Source organism: Suricata suricatta, chromosome X (genome assembly GCF_006229205.1).
Source record: "Suricata suricatta isolate VVHF042 chromosome X, meerkat_22Aug2017_6uvM2_HiC, whole genome shotgun sequence".
Classification (NCBI taxonomy): Eukaryota; Metazoa; Chordata; class Mammalia; order Carnivora; family Herpestidae; genus Suricata; species Suricata suricatta.
In genome coordinates, this window is record NC_043717.1 from 19,281,360 (window position 1) to 19,302,009 (window position 20,650).

Below are 20,650 nucleotides of genomic sequence, written 5' to 3' on the forward strand. Positions count from 1 at the left end.
CGCGGCGCGGCGCGGAGCGGCGCGGCGCGGCGCGGCACGTCAGTGGCCTTCCGGGCGGAAGTCCGCAGCCTCCGGAGCCTCTGATTGGCTTTCAGCCTGGCGCCTGTCTCGGCCCCCGCGCCAGTTTCGGCTGGTTGGCGCGGAATCGGGAGACTCCGGGACCATGGCGCTCGTGCACCGTGAAGACTGCGAGCTGGGGTCGAGCGGTGAGGGATAACCCCGCACGCGGGGTCCTGAGTGGGGAGTGTAGGGGCCGTGGCATAACTGCAGGTGGTGGGGGCTCTCTGGAGTGGTCTCTTATTTTGTCTTAGGGAGGCGCGCATCCGGGTCGCCGTACTGGTCTTTTTGGGCGCGGACCTCAGTCACCCCAGGCTAGGACCCATTTGGTATCGGGTGGTGCTTCCTTTTAGGGCCGTTTGCGCCTGGCAAACCAGAGCACACGCCCTGCAGGGCCGGTGTCACTCCTGGTGTCCACAAGAGTCTGCATTTTCTTTTTATTTCTTTTGGTGAGTACGTTCCACGTGCTGGGCACACCTTCATGGAGACTGGCCTCCGGGGGTGGGGGGCACGGGCTTGCCTCCGAGAATCTCAGGACTCTGGCCCCAAGTATCTGCTTGAGGACTAGGGCAGAGCGGATGTGCGCCCTCTCTATAGTAGCTCCCAGGAAAATTGCTTGTACGTTGTAACTCAGCAGGAAAGAAAGATCTAAGGGCTGTCACCGCAAGATACAAATGGGGTTTGTCTTTTTAGGTAATGGATTTCTACTTTGTGCGTTAACAATTTTTTCTTTAAATTCTGTGGAAAGTTCTTCAAAGGCTGCATGGAAATAATATTCACAATCTAGTCTCTAGTAAATCCCCTCCCCTCAAAGCATCAGCTCAGCAGCATTTGGGATGCCATATATATGACTCCGTTTTCTGTGGTAATCTTTTATTTCCAAAAATAGAATACAAAAATGTAAATGGCTTTGTCTGATTTCTGATTTTTGAACCGAGTTCACCTAAGTGTGACTTAACTTCAGTGAACTAACTTAAAATCAGATGCTTCACTTTCTTTGCTCAAGCTCCATCTCCTGTCACTCAGATACATCACCATTAATGAGAACTTGCTTTCTAATCAGCTTCCTTTGCATTCACCTAGTTGTGAATCACAGATTTCAATTTGTTCTAGCCTTTTGCTTTTAAGACCATTTATTTTGGAGAGTTGTCTGGCCTGGATTACAAATGGGGTGTGGAGCGTGGGATGTGAGTATGTGAACAGTCTTTGCAGCCCTCCATCAGTGATTTGCCACTAGGGTGTCTGTCTTCACCCTAAAAACTACGTCATCTAGGAACATCAAGAAATCACTCTTTGGAGGGTGCTGTGTAATCTTGAGGCCCTCTTAAGTCATGGTGTTGATTAAGTAGTTGCTGGAGACTTGTGACTAGAATTTTTTCCATAGAGCAGAAAAATTGTTACCGGAAAGACTGTTGCAGGCTAGTATCTGCTTTTGGGGAGAATGGGGGCACATCAGGTGGTAATCTTGAACCAAATATTTAAACTTTTATAATGGATTTTTTAAATGTTTATTTATTTATTTTTGAGAGCGAAAGAGAGAGAGAGAGACAGTGTGAGCAGGGGAGGGTCAGAGAGAGAGGGAGACACAGAATTTGAAGACAGGCTCCAGGCTCTGAGCTAGCTGTCAGCACAGAGCCCCACGCGGGGCTCGAACCCATGAACTGTGAGATCATGACCTGAGCCGAAGCCGGATGCTCAACTGACTGAGCCACCCAGGCACCCGTCTAATGGATTTTCTTATGGGTTTTTTTTTTTTCGGTTAACTTACCTACATGAAGCATTGGACACATTCCAAGAAGAAAATTCTAGGCCTTTTTTCTCTTAGGTATTAGAAGGTGGGGCACCTTGACAATGGCAGTGAAAAGTTGAAAGGTCTATAACTAGCTGTTATTATATATGAAAAGGGATCAGGGAGAATTTAATGATTTAAAAAAGCAGGTACGGTGGTTTATTCATTTGTTCATTCAGCAAATATTTATTATGTACCTACTAGGTACAGGTGGTCTGCCGGGCCCTGGTGCGGCAGTGTTACAGTAGTAGGTAAGCTGGACATGGTTTTTGTCTTCCTAGAGTTGAGATGGTAAAGATCTAATTAAATGTGGTGCTATATTGAGGCTTCTCTGTGAACACTGCTTTACTTTTGCTTTCTAGAAGCTAGAACATGGTACTGCTGGGTGTGGTGTGTGTGGGCTGTGTGTGTCTGTCCTGTATCTGCACACACATAACACAAACATTAAATGGGATTCTGCATTGCTGAGTACAGACCAAGCCAGGGATCTTCATTTAATGCTTAACAACTTTGTGGAGCAGAGGTGATTATTCCCATTGCACAGATGAGGACCCTGAGGTTCTGCATTAGTCGGAGTCCTCAGGTGTAAGCTACAGGAGCCAACTCTAGCTGATGTAAGTAGGAAGAAGGAATTTATTAGAAGGATTTTAGGGATTAGAAGGATATGTTGTTCACAGAAACTCCAGGAGGATGGGAGAGTCAGTCAAGGGGCTGCTTAGCCGGGAATGTGATTAAAGTTGTGTCACAAAACTGGCCTGCTGAGGAAGTCACTGATATTATAGTTTGTACCTTGGGACATTGCTGGCTCTTTGATCCCAGGTAATCCTCTTGCAGCTGATGGTACTTCTAGAATCTTCCTTCAGCCCACCCCCCCCTTTTCTTCTGACTTAAAGTCTGAGCAGGTGTTGCTAATTTGATAGAGCCTATTTTATATGTTCATGTTGCAGTTGCAAGGGTATCTGGGAAAGAGCATCTGCTTTTTCAACTTCTGTAGTGGCACTTGGGCTCTTTGTTCAAGCGAGATTTACAAGGGAGGGGGGGGAGCGGGGGGGAGTATCACAAATAGGTTCAGGTGCTGGGCAGCTTAAAAAACAACAGCAAGTCATCTGGTCACTGCAGCTCTGAGGCATTAACTGGTGATCTCATGTCAGTCACCCAGTGAGTGGTGGAGTCAGGTTGTGCTGCTTTTCCCTAATCTGTTCTTCCACTCTACACTTTTATGTCAGATTTATCTTCCATACTGACTTCCTCATGGCTTCTGAATGCACTTTGCAGTTTCATCCCTTTGTAATTTGGCTCATGCTTTTTTTCTGTGCTTCGACCCCTTTTCCCTCTATACAATGAAGGTGAAATTCTAATCCTCTCTCTGGGTCAGTGTTGGAAACTTGCCCTGTGGTGGAGGCTTCCTTGATTTCTCAAGCAAAATTAACGACGCTCATTTTGATACTTCCTCAGTACCTTGTTATTAATTCTTACTGGGCATTGTGTCTGTATGATGGTGGGAGCCTCAGGTCCTTTTGCTTTATTTGACTGTGAGCCTCATTGAGGACAGGCAGCTCTGTGTTGCTTCTAATTGTACCCCACATCCTGTAGGGTGGCACTGTATTGCCTGTGAAGTCAGTCCATTTGAAGAACCATAGATGTTGTCAGAATAGTCTTCTAAAGGAGTCCACGGAGTCTTTAAAAATATACTGAGGCCATCTTTTCACTTTCATTGGTCATACCCAGTAAGCTTTGAAACCTTCACGTAGGCCTGCTCAGGATTTTTTGAAATCATTTGAGTGACACCCAAGATTTTGTTGCTGTCATCATTAAATACCCGCTTCCCTTAATTTTCACTTAATGCTTTTCTGAAGATGGATTTAAAAGTCAAATGCAAAAGTCAAACAATAGACTGAGATGGTAGAAAGGGATTCCATTTCCAGAAAGCCAGAAAAAATAAGATCTCTAATTATGCTTCACCTTTAAGATCTAGTTTTCAACAGTTTATTGTCAGCATGTAAATTTAACTTTAAATTGCATCTTTTATTTTAAACACTTCATCAGTTTAATGTTGTTATGAATGTTCCAGAGGGATTGGAGCTTTTAGGATTCATCTCATCAATACTTCTTTTCTGTGCCTACTCCTTTTTATAAAATAATTAGCACCAAATACAATAAAATACTCAATTTCGCAGACCTAGATGGCAGTCGTGCTAAGCGGAAACGCACGCTGGCAGGCGGCACTGTCTCGCTTGACTTGGTTATTCTTTAGCTGGTAAATGAAAGTCTTAATTTTGTGGATAAACTCTTTTCAGTGTATGTGTGTGGTGGTCAGTTTATAATGAGCAAGAGTATGAATAATTCAAAAGTTGAATGAATGAACAGTGAGGCCTTTTGATATTCCAGTAATTTTTGACAAAATACATTTTAATCTTTGTAATTTTGCACTATCATCTTATGTCCTAACCGACTGAGTGAGGCCTGGGAATTAGTGAAGGAATCAGTCTCTTCAGAGCCCTACTTGTTAACTTCTGCCAACCACTCACTTGATTCCTGCTTTGAAATTCCAAGTACTTTATGTGCACCTCTTTTAGGGCAAGTATTCTAAAGACTGTTTTTGAATTAGTTGCTACTTAACTATCCCATTTTAGGTTATACATTCTGTGAGTACACAAACCTTGTCTTTCAGATCTTTGTGCCTTTCAGAGCGCCTAGTACAATGCAAAAAGCAGATGTTCCTTTAAAGCTTTTCAGGGGCACCTGGGTGGCTCAGTCGGTGGTTAAACGGCCAACTTCGGTTAAGGGCATGATCTCACAGTTCATGGGTTCAAGCCCCGCATCAGGCTCTATGCTGACAGCTAGCTCAGAGCCTGGAGCCTGTCTTCAGATTCTGTATCTCCCCTTCTCCCTGACCCTCCCCTGCTCGTGCTGTCTGTTTCTCTAAAATAAATAAATAGAAAACATTTAAAAAAAGCCTTTCAAATGTTGATTAGAAGAATACAAAATGAATTGTCCTTGTATAACTCTACTTATGACCTGTCATTTCTAATGGAAAGGTTATGGACTAATGGCTGATCTCTATTCTGTAGTGTCTCCATAAGATACTACTTGAATTTGGAATTTTCCTCTTCTTGGAGGAAAAAAATAACAGTTGCTTTAGTTGTTTTAACTGGGTCTAGAGAAAATTTCTGGAGTCACAAGAGCTGCATGAATATGACCTTCGTGAACTTACTATTTACAGCATGAAAAGTATCTTTTCTATAATATTAAAATTATTACTATTGGCTAGAAACATTCCTGTTACTGAGGAAAGATGGCTGACAGTTTTGTAATATCTCATGTAAATTTGGCTTTTTTTCAGCTATGTCAGATTCAGGGAATTTTATAGCTTCTCGATCCAGGCGAGAAAAGAAATCAAAGAGAGGGCGCCAGGAAGCTCTAGAAAGACTGAAAAGAGCTAAAGCTGGTGAGAAGTATAAATATGAAGTAAGTATTTTTCTTTGTTTTTTTTCTCCTGTGATTTATCTAATTCATAGCCTATAGGTATTTTATGTCCCCTTTGTCATTTATGAGAAATAAGCATATATTTTACTCTTGTTGTGATACTCATTTCTTACTGTTAAACCGACATGAGCATGAAGTAGATTTCACATTATGTAAAGTACTTGGCCCTTGAAGTTCCTGTAAGGCACTTTACAGGTGCTATTAAAGTTCTGTTGAAAGCAGATCAATTTTTTCCTTATTAATAAGCACACTGTGGCTTTGGTAAGTTCCATAGCTTTGTTGGGGGAAACTTAGAAATACTTTTACTTTATTCTTAAGGTTTTGAGCAGTTTAGCCACGCACTAGTTCTTGGAGAAAAGTTTTATTTCTAATTTCATCTGCAAGGGTTGAATCTGCAAGGACTTGAGCCTTACTTCTGCTGTGTCCTATGTGTAAGATTGTCTGTGATGCCCTTTTGGCCTGCAGGTACAAAAGGAAAAGAAAACTAGAGTGGTCACTGTCTAGATAGCATCGTCTGGCTTCCCCTTCAGTGTGCTCCCTGAGTATCTTAGCTGCCTCAGGGCTACAAGGTGATTAATTAATACTAGAAAATAATGGTAACGCCAACTGATATTAGGCAGGTTCATTTATTTAATCTTTCTAGTAATGGTGAAAAAGTTAGATACTGTGATTAACAGCATTTCACAGGTGAGAATCCTGAGGTCAGTGGCAGAGCCTTGATTTGAGCACAGGCAGTCTGGCTTCAGAATATGCATATTTAACCATGGCGTATACTGAGTTGTGCAATTAAGAAAGTAGAAGAGTATTTTTTTCATTCGCCATCATTCACTCAAGTAAAGTGAGTCGACCAGATCACAGAGGGTTGCTAAAAGGATTACAGTAAAGCAGGAGTAAAGCATTTTTAATGTAGGAACTTATATAAAGGAGTTCTGTGGGGGCATTTCAGATGTTGAAACAATGTGACTGATTTCTCTTTAATCACTCATGTTAATTGCATGGCTCTAAGGGTTCATGCCAAGCAGTAGCACTGTTTTGTGACATAGAGGCAAAATGAGTTTTTACTGAAAATAATTTTTAAAAATAGTTTCGTGTTATCTTTTTGATAGCATATTAAGTGAGCTAAATAAGAGACAAAGTATGCCTAATCGACTTCAACCAACAAAAGTCATCCTGCCAGTTCGCTTCCCCTGCCAAAAGAAACTTGGTCAGTATAGTGATAATAATTGAATGGGTTTGTGTTCGGGTTGTCATAATTTGGCAGGGCAGGTAGTTTCTGTTACCAAAGGGTGAAAGGCCAAATCAACATTTTCCAGTGATCCCTATGGAGCAGACGAGAGAGCAGGTGAAAACCAAGCCGATTGTGTCATCATCAGATGTCTCGTACCTGTGGCAGGAGTCCTGGCAGCTCTGCACATTGGGCTCTCAAAGCTCCGTGTGCAAGCCACTTTTCCTGAGGTCTTAGCTCTTCTGCTGGAGCTAGTCATTTCCTCTACCCCCTTTCCCAGTTGAACTCTGGAGACAAGGGGGTAATTTTTAATGAGGTGTCTCTGAGTTCTTCTAAGCAGCCCACCACATTTGCCTCTGGGAAGCTGATGGCCTGTTACCATAGCAGCTGAGGTGCTGTGCCTCTGTTCTGCTTGTTGCTGAAACCGTGCTCAAGCGGTCTGCTCTGTTCATGCCAATAGTTGTAGGTGTTCTGGCCTTCCGGCAGTTAGGCAGCTCATGTGACTGGAAGACTTGCCCTTCACCTAGCTTAGCGGTCCGGTCTCTGCAGTGTCAGGGCCTGAGAATGGTAGGGGGATCAGTGCTAATGCAGACCGGGATCACTGAAATGTTTCTGGTGCGCCGTACAATCTAGAGTGTGCTCCTTTTGCTGAGTTGGAGAGGGGGATAGATGGCAGAGACTTTCCCTTTGAACTATATTTGGTTGGTTGAATAGTTAATAAAATTGTCAATTTGCGTGACATCATCAGCTACTGGAGAGGGAGTTGGCATGCCTTATGGGTTTGCTAAATACAGGAGAAGCCAGTCTAGAAGTTACAAGCGAATAATCCCCAAAGCAGCTAACAAAGAATTGGCTATAATTCAGTTTGTTTTTTATGGAGTAGATGAGTAATTGATGGTGTGACAAGTGTATTATGCTAATGGAATCATTTAATATCTTGTGTTAACACCCACCTAAAAGGAATACTAAGTTAATTGATGTCTATTTAAGGAAAACCTAGTAGTGGTGTTGAATGTCAGAACTCATGATTTGGTTGCAGCTACTCCTTCAGGCTGCCATTCCAGTTTCAATTTGACGATTTTTCATCAGAAGAGTTTAACACTTTCACTCCGTTTGAAGCTTTCCCAAACTTGTTTGATGGCAGGTTGAGGACTTCACAAGTGTGTATGAAGAAGTTGATGAAGAACAGTATTCAAAGCTGGTTCAGGCCCGCCAGGATGATGACTGGATCGTGGATGATGGTATGCGGGAGGAAATGGCCTCCTAGATGCTGTACTAGTTGTGTTTTGTGGAGTCTCATGCGGTGGAGTTGCTGCTGTGCACGCGCAGACGTAAGACACTGTGAAGATGATACCCGTGGTTCAGATTTTTCTCAAGTACGGTATTTGAGAGTGCAGAGGCAGTACAATACAAGGTTTATTTTAGGGTATTTGGAGAATCCAGCCACAAATCTCAGGAGATAGTAGAAGTCCTCCAGGAAGTGACTGTAGGAATCAGGAGAAACCACATACCTGTGGGGCACCCTCAGGTGATGTGGGGATAAGAAAACTACGTATTGCACAGAGTGGCTCTGAGGATTACACGAAGCTATATGCATGGACAGTGAGCTGGTCAGTGGAAAGCTCCAGGCAGAGGCTGGTCTCTGTTCTTAGAGCCCATGTGGAAAACCCACTGATTCCTGCTTGGTGGGTGTGACTTCTTGGGCAGGTGTGATTGCCAACCACAGGGAGGGGTGTAGACTGCATCTGCAAACGTATTTATGTTTTTATTTCTGCAGTTGGACTCAGCTATATTGCCAGTTTTCCCTGGGAGACTGAGGTGCTTTTCTGGACCTCTGTGATCTCGATTCTTACACTTTACATTCGTTTGATAGAGTAAGACTACTGCTGAGCATCCTGTGGAGGCACACTTTGATCCTGTGGGCCACATTGTTTCCCTAGCTCACCTACATGGGCATAGCATATTTCCTTTGGTTTTGACTCAGCAAACCTGCTGTGTAGATGCTGTGATTCATCTGACACCCATCCGAACAGATTTCTGCCACACTTAAAAATGGCACAGGCCAGGAGAACATCTGAGCGGGTATAAAAGGTGTTTTGTTGTTGCTAAAATACTACTAGCCGCTTTTAGAAACTTGATTCCAATTTAAAATTTTGTTCCCATAGATGGTATTGGCTATGTGGAGGACGGCCGAGAGATTTTTGATGATGACCTTGAAGATGATGCCCTTGATTCTTACGAGAAAGGTAACTTTTGTTTCCAAGAGAGTGCCCTTTCGAGATTTAAAGCATTAAAATTTGAGATGACTTGGTACTTTGACATGGTTTCATTTAAGGGTAAAGGACCTACCACAACTGTTTTTAGGTGTGAAATATGTCCTAATATTGAGAGAAGCATAGTTATGTAGAAAATTAAATGTAAAAAGAAAAACAGACCACTAAAGGAAGTTTTGTGTCTCTATAATCCAAAGAGTTTGGTCTTTTATTTTGGAATTTCATTTCTTTTTTTCTTATGTTTTTAAATATTTTTGAGAGAGAGAGAGAGAGAGAAAGAGAAAGAGAGAAAGACCGTGAGTGGGAGAGGGGTAGAGAGAGAGGGAGACACAGAATCCATAGCAGGTTCTGGGCTCTGAGCTGTTAGCACAGAGCCCAGTGCAGGCCTCGAACTCACAAACTGCGTGACCGTGACCTGAGCTGAAGTTGGACGCTTAACCAACTGAGCTACCTAGGTGTCCCTGGAATTTCATTTCTGTGGTCATTTTAGACTTGGTGACTTTGAGAGCTGCAACAGTAATTGAGGTCTTTTAATTCCTGCTGAATTGATGCACTTAAAATTTTAGCTCTTTGATAGTAGTTTAGTACAATAAGGTTTAGTAATTAACTTGCTTTGTCTAATCAAAATTTAAAATGATGAAATGAATGTGTCAGATTTCCTTAGCTACGTAATCATTGACAAAATGTTCTTTCTTTCTTTCTTTAGTAAACAGGCCTGATTTAGTTTCTCTAAAATGCAAAAGGGGAATTGTCTTTAGTATTTGTTTTTTTGATTTGCTTTGTTATTATCACCAAGTGTAGATCATGGGTCAGCAAACTACGGCCACTCACAGCCAGGTTATTTTAAATAGCTTTATTGAATTGTAATTCACTTACCATGCAATTCACCTGTTTAAAGTGTACATTTCAGTGGTGTTTACTATAGTCACAGAGTTTGCAGCTATCACCACAGTTGGTTTCACGTTTTCATTGCCCCAGAAGGAAATTGTGCCTGTTACTCTGTAGCTCCCCAGCTCAGAATGGTTTTTTCTTTTTCTTTTTTTATTAGAGAGAGTGAGTGAGTGCAAGCAGGGGAGAGCATCTTAAGCAGGTTCCATGCTCAGCACGCACCCCGATATGGGCTTGATCCCACGACCCTGGGATCATGAGCCAAAATCATCATTTGGACACTCAACTGACTGAGCTGCCCAGACACCTTGTTTTTCCATTTTTAAAAGGTGTTTTTTTAAAAAAAGAAAAATGCAAAAAATATGCACCAGCATAAGAGATGTGTGTGGCCACAAAGCCTAAAATCTCTTCTATCTTGCCCTTTTTTAGAAAGACTGGGCCCTAACTTGTGGATGTTTCACATTTGTTTACTTCCTCTTCCCCCTTGCCAACCACATATACACAGACTTAAGTTTTGCTTGTTAAAAGTAAACATGATGACACTTCACCTCTACAGGTTTCAGCAGTGACCTAAGAACAAGGATACTTGTCTACTTAGCTATAGTACTGTTCTCATAATATCTAATATTATTGTTGAAGCTAAGATTTCTCCAGGTAGCCCAAAATGATAGCTTTTTTTTTTTTTTTTTCAAATGCAGAGTTCTCTTCAACTTTTATGTCTCTTGAGTCTTACTTAGTATGGCACAGCACCATCCGTCTCCTCCTCCCTCTCTGGCTTTTGTTTTGGTCTTTTATGAACTTGACATCTTTAAAGGGACCAGGCTGGTCTGGGATTTGCCTTATTGCTTCTTGGTGTATAGAGTCAGGTTAAATATTTTGACAAAAATGCAATATAGATGAAATTGTATCCTTTCCGCTGATCATATCAGGGGCACATAAAATCATTTTGTCCTATTCTTGGTGATAGTAAGTTGGATCTCTTGACTAAAGTGATGTTTCTCAGATCTCTTCCTTATAAAGCTAACGTTCCATGTTTGTATTAATGTACATAAGGTGATAATTTGAGATCATGTGTATATCTTCCACCTACCAACTATCACCCAGTGCTCTCAGCATATATTGATGACTTTTTCTGTCCTTTTAAAAAAGATCACTTTTTTCTGAAGATTGAAATAAAGTTACTGTTACAGTTCAGTATCCATTATCATTATTTTTCTTATTGATTTTCAAATTATCCTGAATTTGGCAGAGGGAGCTCCTTTGAGCTGCCTCCTGTGTCCTTTTGACACGACCACACCAGTCTTTGAGCATTTCCTTGCTTCCCGGGCCAACAAGATGTTCGAGGTTCTCCTTGTGTTATTCCTGTCACAGATCTGGAATCAACCGTTGCCCCCAAGAATCATGGCTCCTTCAGTGGCGAGTGGTATTCAGATCTGGAGGATGGCTGGTACTCCTTGCTCCTGGGTGGAATGGTTTCTAGCCCTTTTAGTGAACAGGACTAAGAGATTTTATATGTATGTCTGTTATGATTTTATACTGATATATTCATTTCAAATATAGTGTCACAGGGTTCTTACTTTGTCTTCTCCAATTCTATATTTGTATCTGCCTTCAACACAGTGAAAACCCTTGTCCTTTAAAATACACACAAAATAATTTTTAAGAGATTTTAGAGCTACTAAACCAATATGTCTGCTGACAGCCTTTCTAAGTGAAGTTTGTAATTTCTTTGCAGTTTGGGGTGTCCGGGTAGCTCAGTTGGTTAAGCGTCCAACTTTCGTTCAGGTCATAACCTCACAGTTCCTGGGTTCGAGCCCTGCATCGGGCTCTGCGTTATCAGTGTGGAGTCTTCCTTGGATTCTGTCCCTGCCCTCCCCCATTCACATCTTCTCTTTCCCTCTCAAAATAAATAACTTCAAAAAAAGATGAAAAAGTTCTGGAGATTGGTTGAACAACACTGTGAATATATGTAACGTAAAAATGGCTAAATAATTTCTTAGCAGTTATAGTTCTAAGAGTGTATAGTTAGAGAAGTTATTATAGAAGTATAGTTAGTACCTATAAAAGTATAGTTAAAGAAGTATAGTTCTTGTGTTTGGAAGGTTTATGAAGTCATTTTTTTCTGTGTGCTATTTTATCAGTTTACTACCTAGGTTCATTTGCATTTGTATTCAAATTAGGGTTTTAAAGAATTCTTTGTTTTTAATTTTATTTTTTGAATAAAATATTTTCATGGTTTCACAATCAAAATGATACTGAGATCGAGACTCAGATAAATCTTATTTGCATCACTGTGCTTTCTACTTGGTTTGTACCCAATTTCCATAGGTAACCATTTTTAATACTTTCTGATTATCCTTCCTATATTTCCTTTTACAAAAAAATAAGGATGTATATATTTTTTTAATTTTCGATGATATTTAGTCATTCATTAGTTAAAGTAAATGTGTGGACTGTCTTCCTGGCTTCTGCCAACCTGTGTAATGTAGGAACTCTACACAGTGGTACCTTTTGGTAGCAGTGTGGCTAATTGTGTATTTGTAGTTCTTGTATGTTCACGAAGAACAGAATGAAAGGAGCCTGTGTGCCTTTTATCCCCCTGAACTGAGGAGGACTTTGAGTTCTGGCTATGTTGTGAGTTGTCTGTATCATGTTGAGTGACTCCCATCACTTACCTAGACATGAGTTTTGTTACCTGTAAGTTAGGTTGCACTGGACCCGGAGCTTCTGATTATAGGACCCATGTCCTAGTCATCTCAGTGCCAGTCACAGTAGCATGTACAGAGAAGGTATGCAGTATTTGTTGAATACATGAGCCATCTTTTTGTTTCCATTGTCATCTTGTTATCTCTTCCCAGTAACACATCAGTGAAGAGAATGACTTGGTGTTTTGAAGGAGAGAGAGTTTTACAGGTCTTTATTCCATGCTTTGCCACCATTCATCCATGAGTCCCCACTGCTTTAGTGCCTCTCAGGAGAGCCCAGTAGGTCCCTAAGATCTTAGGAAGGGAAATGGAATTCTGCAATCCACTTTGAAGACTTAGAAGAAATTGGAGAGTTTTGCATAGATGTAAAAGGACAACTTTCTGGTGTGGATCCGATCTGTGACATGTTTTCAAATGGAAACAAAATATTAACCAAGTCTTAATGAAAAAACATGACTAGGAAAATGAAGAGAACAAAAACAGAAGTACCCAAACTGTGGAAGATTCTACATCAGTTGTTGACTCCTATTCTTTTGTTTCATTTTGTCCTTCTCTCTAGATACTACTAACCTACAGTGGTGAGATCAAAGCCTGCTTATGAAACCTTCCTTACTATTAACCTCTGTTGACCTTCTCTTTTGATACCCTGTATTAGGACCTGTATTTTGTATTCTAAACATTTTGGCCGTTAATTCTATTCTGCTTTTAAATTGCCAAAAGATTTCAATAGAAAATTATTTCTTTGGGTTTTTCACAAATGTCCTACACATTTTTTCATTTTTAGGTACATGAAAAAATGTCCTTTTTATTGCAGATAAATTCACATTCGTTTTTATCATAATTGAAGTTGTAGCCCTGACTGTTACTAGTTCCAGAACATTTTTAGTACCCCAGGTGGAAACTCCTACCCATTAAGTAGTCACTTCCGAGTCTTCCTTCTCTTCTCACCTGGAAACCACTAGTCTTTGTGTCTCTGTGGATTTGCTTATTTTGAATATTTTAGATAAATAGAATGATAAAATAGGTGACCATTTGTGTCTGGCTCCTTTCGTTTAGCATAATGTTTTCAAGGTTCCCTTATGTTGAAGCATGTATTAGTACTTCCATCCTTTTTATGGCTGAATAATATTCCATTGCAAGGCTATATCACATGCTGTTTATCCATTTATTGGCTGATGGAATTTGGGATGTTTCCACCTTCTGGTTATTGTGAATAGTACCGCTACAAACATTCATGTACAAGTTTTTGTTTGAACACCTGTTTTCATTTCTTTTGGGTATATTTTTATTTTTTTTCTTACACAAGAGAGATTTTTCTATGGATGCTTTTATACTCTGTATTTTTTCACTTAACAGGGTGACCTGAAAACCATTCCATATTAGCACATGGAGATTTTTCTTTCTTACTCACTTATTTCTACATAATTGCATGGTATTTTACTGTATAAACATATGATGATGGTGTATTCAAATGGTTTCCCTGAGTTATCAGTTAGATTTTCAATAATTTGCTTTCACAAAAAATTCTGCATTGAATAACTTTGTGCGTGTGGTGTTTTCCTCGGAGAGGACTCCTACAAAGAGGATTGCTGGCTCAGAGAGTGAGTGCTCTTGGTATTTTAGAAGGTATTGCTGTAGCACTTGTCCCATTTTGCACTCCCATGAACGGTATGAGTGTCCATTTAGACCCTATGGCCTCGCCAACAGAGTGCATTGTCAGGCTCTTGGATTTTTGGCACTTTGTTATGTGAGACATGACATCTTAGTGTGGTTTTCATTTGTGTTTCTTTTACAGATGAAATTGAGCGTCTTTTCATAAAACTTAATAGCTGTTTATATATTTTTGTTTGTAATTATTTTAATGTTTAATTTTGAAGTAGAGAGAGAGAGTATGTGTGGGCAGGGTAGGGGTAGAGAGAGAGGGAGATATAGAATCTGAAGCAGGCTCCAGGCCCTGAGCTGTCAGCATACAGCCTGATGTGGGGCTCAGACTCACAAACTATGAGATCATGACCTGAGCTGAAGTCGGATGCTTAACACACTGACTGAGCCACCCAGGTGCCCCAGCTCTTTATATATTTTTTAATGTGAGCTGTAGGTTCATGTTTATCATGCACATTGTTTTTGGGCCTTGGGGCTTTTTTAATATCAGGGAATTTCTTCTTAAAGTTTATTTATTTTTGATAGAGTGCTTGGGCATGAGCTGAGAAGGGTCAGAGAGAGGAGAGAGAAAGATTCCCAAGCAGGCTCCACAGTGTCAGCATGGAGCCCAATGTGGGGCTCAGACTCATGAACTCTGAGGTCATGACCTGAGCTGAAATCAAGAGTCAGATGCTTAACCAACTGAGCCACCCAGACACCCTGGGAGTTTTTTTTTTAATCTGAAAAATTGGTTCTTTATCTGCAAAGCACTGCAAAAGATTTTTTACATTTTATCTTTAAACCTGTTTCACGTATAATTGACTTTATCGATTTTTTTTTCTTGCAGATGGATTTTGAATCTGTTAGAAAAACTTTCCTTATACCTAGGTTACAAAGAAACTTGAAAATATTTGCATATTTCATTTAAAAATTTTTGATCTGTGATTTGTTTGGTACTGTACTGATTTCTTTACAATTGTATAGCCAACATTGCTTGTTAAAAAGTCCATCTTCTCTTCAGTGATATAAGATGCCACCTTTATTACATGCTAGATTTTGCAAGTAAATTGGTCATGTCTGGATATCAATTTTCTATTTCATCCATGTATATCTTCTTAAAATTTTTTTTACTGTTTATTTTTGAGAGAGCAAGTGGGACAGAGCACCAGTGGGGGAGGGGCAGAGAGAGAGGGAGACACAGAATGTGAAGCTGACTCTAGGCTCTGAGCGATCAGCACAGAGCCCGATGCGGGGCTCGAACTCATGAACTGTGAGGTCATGACCTGAGCTGCAGTTGGACGCTAAACTGACTGAACCACCCAAGTGCCCCTGGTGTGAATATTCTTATGCCACACTGTATTAACTATTCATTCTAGGTTTTTTTGAGCTAGAGACTTTTGGAACAAATCAGAAAGAGGGAGTAAAACTGGCAATATTAGAAGAGTTTATAGGTGATTAACACATGGCAGTAAGAGAAAGCATGGCTCAAGTTGTTCTGCACTTGTGAGCAAATGTTTACGTGCCATTTAGTGTTGTCACAACGTGTGTGGGTGTGCGTGTGCGTGTGCGTGTGGGTGGTTGCTGTTCCTCAGGAGATGGAAATGAGAATGCTATACTCACTCCCATGACTGGTAATCTAGTTTCTTCATAGTTCACTTTTCCTGCCAGATTCAGGATAGCACTAAAAAAGATGATCTGCTGAAGGCTGGTAGGCCAATCTCTTCATTCCAGATGAGCTTGATCGTTTCATTTCTCTTGGAGAAAAAAACAAAAAAAAAATCCTGCCTTTTAAAAAGATTTCTATTTACACTAATAATAGTCATTAAACAGTCCTACTTAATAACCTATCCTGATACTTAACTAGTGTTTCATACATTGTTTTTTAATATTTTAAGTAATCTCTATGGCCAACATGTGGCTTGAACTCACAACCCTGAGATCAAGAGTCACATGCTCCACCAGTGGAGCGAGCCAGGTCCCCCATCATCAGTTCTTATAATAACATTTAGTCCTAGTTTTTCTGAATTAAGCTGCTTTTAAAGACTCTTCCCTGTGTACCATGTATAAAATCTCAAATTTTTGTATTTTGTTTTATTATTTCTTTTTTAATAGGCTCCACGCCCATCATGGGCTTGAACTCGTGACCCCAAGATCAAGAGTCGCGTGCTCTACCAACTGAGCCACCCAGGCGCCTGTATTTTTGTATTTTGAATTCTTTATGTTTTTCTTTTCATTCTCCTATACAGAGGGCAGGTGACTAGGCTTTTAGTTGTACATGTTTATGACTAAGTTGTATTCCACCAGGAAAAGATGATAAAGCACGTACTAAAGACAGGAGGAATGTAAAGAAGGCTGCGGTGACAAAACCGAACAGTATCAAGTCACTGTTCATTGCGAGTGCTGGGAAGAAGACTGCAGATGTGAGTTTCATGGTTCCCTTATATTTTGTGTTTTCCTTTGAGAAATAGATTTAGTATTTGATTATATGGACAATAGGTGCTCTATGTATTTGACCTCAGATATTTTAGTTTTTTTTTTTTCCCCGCTTTCACAAAGTTGGATGTGCATTGCTAGATGAATGTAGGTATCTCATTGTTTGGAACTTCGATATAGAAAAGTGAATGGCCAGGGTGCTTATTTTATTGATTAGCAGGAGGATCCTGGAATGAGGGTGAAGACAGGATGGGGGCTCTAGGTTTAGGAGTTTCACGTACACAGGTGGTGGTTAATATCTGTGACAGTAGATGAGCCCTCAGGGTGGGGGCTGAAGAGGCAAGGCCTGACTGGTTGGGTTCTTCCTTTCACAGACACATGGCGTGGGGGGAGGGAGGGCTGTGAAGTGCAGGACTTTCTCATTCTGTTGCTCTTTATAATTTTCAGAAAGCTGTTGACTTGTCCAAGGATGATCTGCTGGGTGACATTCTACAAGATCTGAACACTGAAGTAAGTCATTCTCTGGGAGTTGTCAAATATATGGGGGGCATAGGCTGAAGATACAGTTTAGTAATTTTGCAAAACAGACTGCTGCTACAATTTAAAACAAAAAATCCAACGACAACACAACCTGCCTCCCCACCAAAACCGACAAAAAAACAACTCTCCAAATTGGTTTCTTAGCACTTTAGGTGAGTAGTTTCCAGCTGTTACAAGCTATGCAATTATGTCGACGGGGCTGCGTGGGGATGTGTTTGTGGTAGTGAGAGTATGCACGAGTCAGTTCTGGGAGTGCACGCTGCTTGTGTTCCGTGGCTGCAGTGTGTGTTCCTGAAATAGATGGAAGCCTGTCAGTCTGCACAGTCAGCCATGAGATCCTCGTCTTGAATTCAGAGAGAGAGTGAAGGAAGTCAGTGAGCTGTCCCTGAGAGGGCTCAGACAGGCTCAGCTCCTCTGGGGATTTGCCCTGGGGCTATTTCACATGGAGACGAAGTTCATTTAGAGGTGTGTTTCTTTCTAAGTAACCCTTCGTTAAAACAACACCAACACGTGTACTTCTAGCTTGACAGTTTTTACATGTAATATCTTGGAAGGGGAGGGAAAAAGTAAGTATGTTAAGTTGTAAAAAGAAAAAATTGGTGAGAGGTGGATTTAATCTCTCTCCTGGTTTTCTAGTGAGTCTGGTATTGTTGATATAGTAACTGCAGAACATGAATCTAGATCTGGGGGACCAGGGAAGGAAAAATGCTTTGCTTGTTGGGCTTCATTGGGGGCAGATGTGTACTTTTTCTGTTGTGTGGTAAGCCAAGCATGGTGCTGAATGTCTGTCTTGCACCTTTTAAAGACTCCTCAAATAACTCCACCACCTATAGTGATACCAAAGAAGAAAAGATCTGTTGGAGATTCACTGAATCCTTTCTCTGTGCGTACCCCCAAGGTAAAGTGTGTGGACAAACCTCCAATCTTGATTTATATTATTGCTTAAAACTTACTTTGTTTCTTTCCTATGTGAGGGAAATGCTTTTGACTTTTGTTTTAAATTAGGACTCCCTTTTCATTATATAGTTTCATGTATTTCAAAAATAGCATCTGCCTGCTTCTTTCATAGTAAATTTTTAGTAACTAGTATGTGTTTATTATAGGTATTACAGCTGTGCTAAATGCAATAATTTTCTTCCTGGAAACAAGTATTTTTTTTGTAAACCTAGGTAACAGTAAAATAATGGAAGCTATTACATTAATGATACATAAAATTGTTGTATAAATGGGGAACTGTCATTTTCTCCGGTCAGGGTAGGACAGTTGCATATTTTTTACTATGCAGGTTTTAACTGACCGAACATGTAAAAATATTTACAGGCACTTCCTTCAGGAAAAACTGCTTCCTCTGTCTCAAGGAAGGAGCCTCCATTAGCTTCTGTTCCTCTCAAATGTGCTGAATTTGCTGGTAAGTCTAATGTCAGTCAGAGCTGCAAGGGTGTGGAGCGGCTGCAAAGTGCTGTCAGAAATGGAGGCCCCATGAAGGAGGAAGTGGAGGCAGTTTTGAAGGTATTATGATAGCAGCTTTAAGGGTGAAAGATTTGAATCCATAGCAGCAAAAGGTAAAAAACCTCCAGTTTGGAGATTGAGCAGGAATGCAGGTCCAGTGTGGGAGAAAGGCCGCTTTTGCTGTGTTGGGGACGCCTCTGTGTCACGTGGCAGCCGTACATGATGGTAATGTGTGACGACGCCTACAGGACAGTCCGCGCCTGCTCTGTGTAGAGAGGACAAGCAGGACTCCGGGGCAATGAAGTTTGAGGACGGTGACTTTGATGAGCCTATGGAAGCTGAGGAAGGAGACCTGGAGCCCATGGCTGCCGAGACTTGGGACCAAGAGAGTGAGCCAGCAGAGGGGGTGAAGCAGGAGGCAGACCCTGGGAAAGGGGCCGCGTCCTACTCGTAAGAGCATTTTGTGACTTCTCTGGCAGGGGGCACTCCAGTTACTCAGTTGGATTTTGAAAGTTTTTGATGTGTGATTTCTGCAGAGGAAATTTTCTCCCAGATGTTTCTTGTTGGGACATTGATCAGGAAGATGACAGCAGTTTATTAGCCCAGGAAGTCCAAGTGGATTCCAGTCACCTCCCACTGGTGAAAGGGGCTGATGAGGAACAAGTGTTTCAGTTTTATTGGCTGGATGCTTACGAAGATCAGTACACCCAACCAGGTAATCACACGTATGGGAACTGTATGCCTTTAATACAGAATGGTGCCTTTCCCTTAGATGCTTTGGTAATTCTAATTGGCAGAGGTCCTGTCCTCACATACATGTGTTGTAAAAGAGCACCATTCATTCATTGTGAAGTGTGTGAGAAACCCTGGTGGAGAAGAGCTATGGTATGAATAATATTTAAAAATGTTTTTTTCCTGAAAACCAGTTATATGTGATTTTGGAATTTGTGCTTGTTCACCTTCGCTGTATCTGAAGTTGTAGTTATGTACTTTATTTTAAATGAAATCAGTCATTAATTTGTTTCTTTATTCAGCAAGTTGAGCACCTGTTGTGTGCCAGGCACTGAGATGGTGTGAACTAGCTGGACAAATTCCCAATCCTAATGGAGCTTACATTTGAGTGCAGTGGGCGTGGGTGGGGGGAAATGGGCAGGAAATAAGGTGAGTTGATAAATGTTATGAAGGTAGTTAGTTGGGGGATGGCCAGGGAGGGCCTGTCTTTGGAGACCACCATGGGCTGAGGTTTGAGGCACATGCTGAGCTGAGGAAAGAACATTTCAGTGCGAGGACCTGGTGAGCACAGCGGCCTGGAGAGAGAAGGGAGGCCTGTGTGGTTGTAGCATAGTAATCAGGTGACAAGGTTGGTAGAAAATGAAGTTGGAGACCAAGGCAAAGGCCAGGTAATGAAGGGCTATGAAAGCCACACTGAGGAACTTAGAGCTCACTCTAAGATTGGAGGGGGCCGCAGTGGAGGATTTTAAGTGCTGGTGGAGTGGCAGTGGTAGTCACATGCTTGGGTTGATAGTTTAACAGGAGCCTTCCAGTTTGGGTGGATAATCCGTAGGTGTGTGCGGGGAGCCTGGAGACCATTCAGCCCAGGGCAGGCATTTTGGTGACTTGGCCTAGTGGTGGCTGTGGAGGAGGAGAGAAGTGAATGGATCTCACATGTATTTTGACATGAATTTGTTGATGGATTGACATGGGGGCTGACAACAAAGGAGGAATCAAGGATGATTCCTAGGTCCTCCTCCGAATGAACTGAAACTGTGAATTCTGACTCAGACAAAGCCAGGAGGCTCTCTAGGTTGTTGTTGTTTTTTTTTTTTTTTTTTTTTTTTTTTTTTTTAATTCCTTGAGCCCTTCTTCACCACAGGGCTGGGCATGCCAAGGTATGTCGGGTTAATATAAAATGCCATATATATTCTTAAAGAATTGCCTTCACTCAGATCCATTTCTGGATGTGAGGGTAGATGCAACTGTGTATTTTTTGAAGTAGTTTCCCAGAGGCTACGTCCAGTGAAAATAGAGTACCAGTAAAGCAAGTGAATGAGTAAACAGAGTAAGCATTAACCATCAGACTTGGAGGCCAGATTTATCTTAATGGTAACTAGGCATTGACTTCGACTTGAGAGTTGCTACCAGTGTCTCTGAGGAGAGGCAGAAG

At 41.2% G+C, this 20,650-nt stretch overlaps 1 protein-coding gene across 2 annotated transcripts in view; it reads left to right on the plus strand.

The window, feature by feature from the left end:
- Positions 1 to 119: 119 nt before the first annotated feature.
- The window catches only part of POLA1 (DNA polymerase alpha 1, catalytic subunit), a 302,841-nt gene continuing 282,310 nt past the window's right edge, over positions 120 to 20,650 (plus strand). For both annotated transcript variants that reach the window (XM_029930723.1, XM_029930724.1), the window contains exons 1-10: positions 120 to 206; positions 5,190 to 5,314; positions 7,702 to 7,798; positions 8,723 to 8,803; positions 16,369 to 16,484; positions 16,945 to 17,007; positions 17,843 to 17,935; positions 18,358 to 18,445; positions 18,735 to 18,936; positions 19,023 to 19,201. In XM_029930723.1, the coding sequence (XP_029786583.1) occupies positions 164 to 206; positions 5,190 to 5,314; positions 7,702 to 7,798; positions 8,723 to 8,803; positions 16,369 to 16,484; positions 16,945 to 17,007; positions 17,843 to 17,935; positions 18,358 to 18,445; positions 18,735 to 18,936; positions 19,023 to 19,201 (1,087 nt within the window). In that variant the 5' untranslated portion in view covers positions 120 to 163. The remainder of the gene's footprint in view (positions 207 to 5,189; positions 5,315 to 7,701; positions 7,799 to 8,722; positions 8,804 to 16,368; positions 16,485 to 16,944; positions 17,008 to 17,842; positions 17,936 to 18,357; positions 18,446 to 18,734; positions 18,937 to 19,022; positions 19,202 to 20,650) is intronic.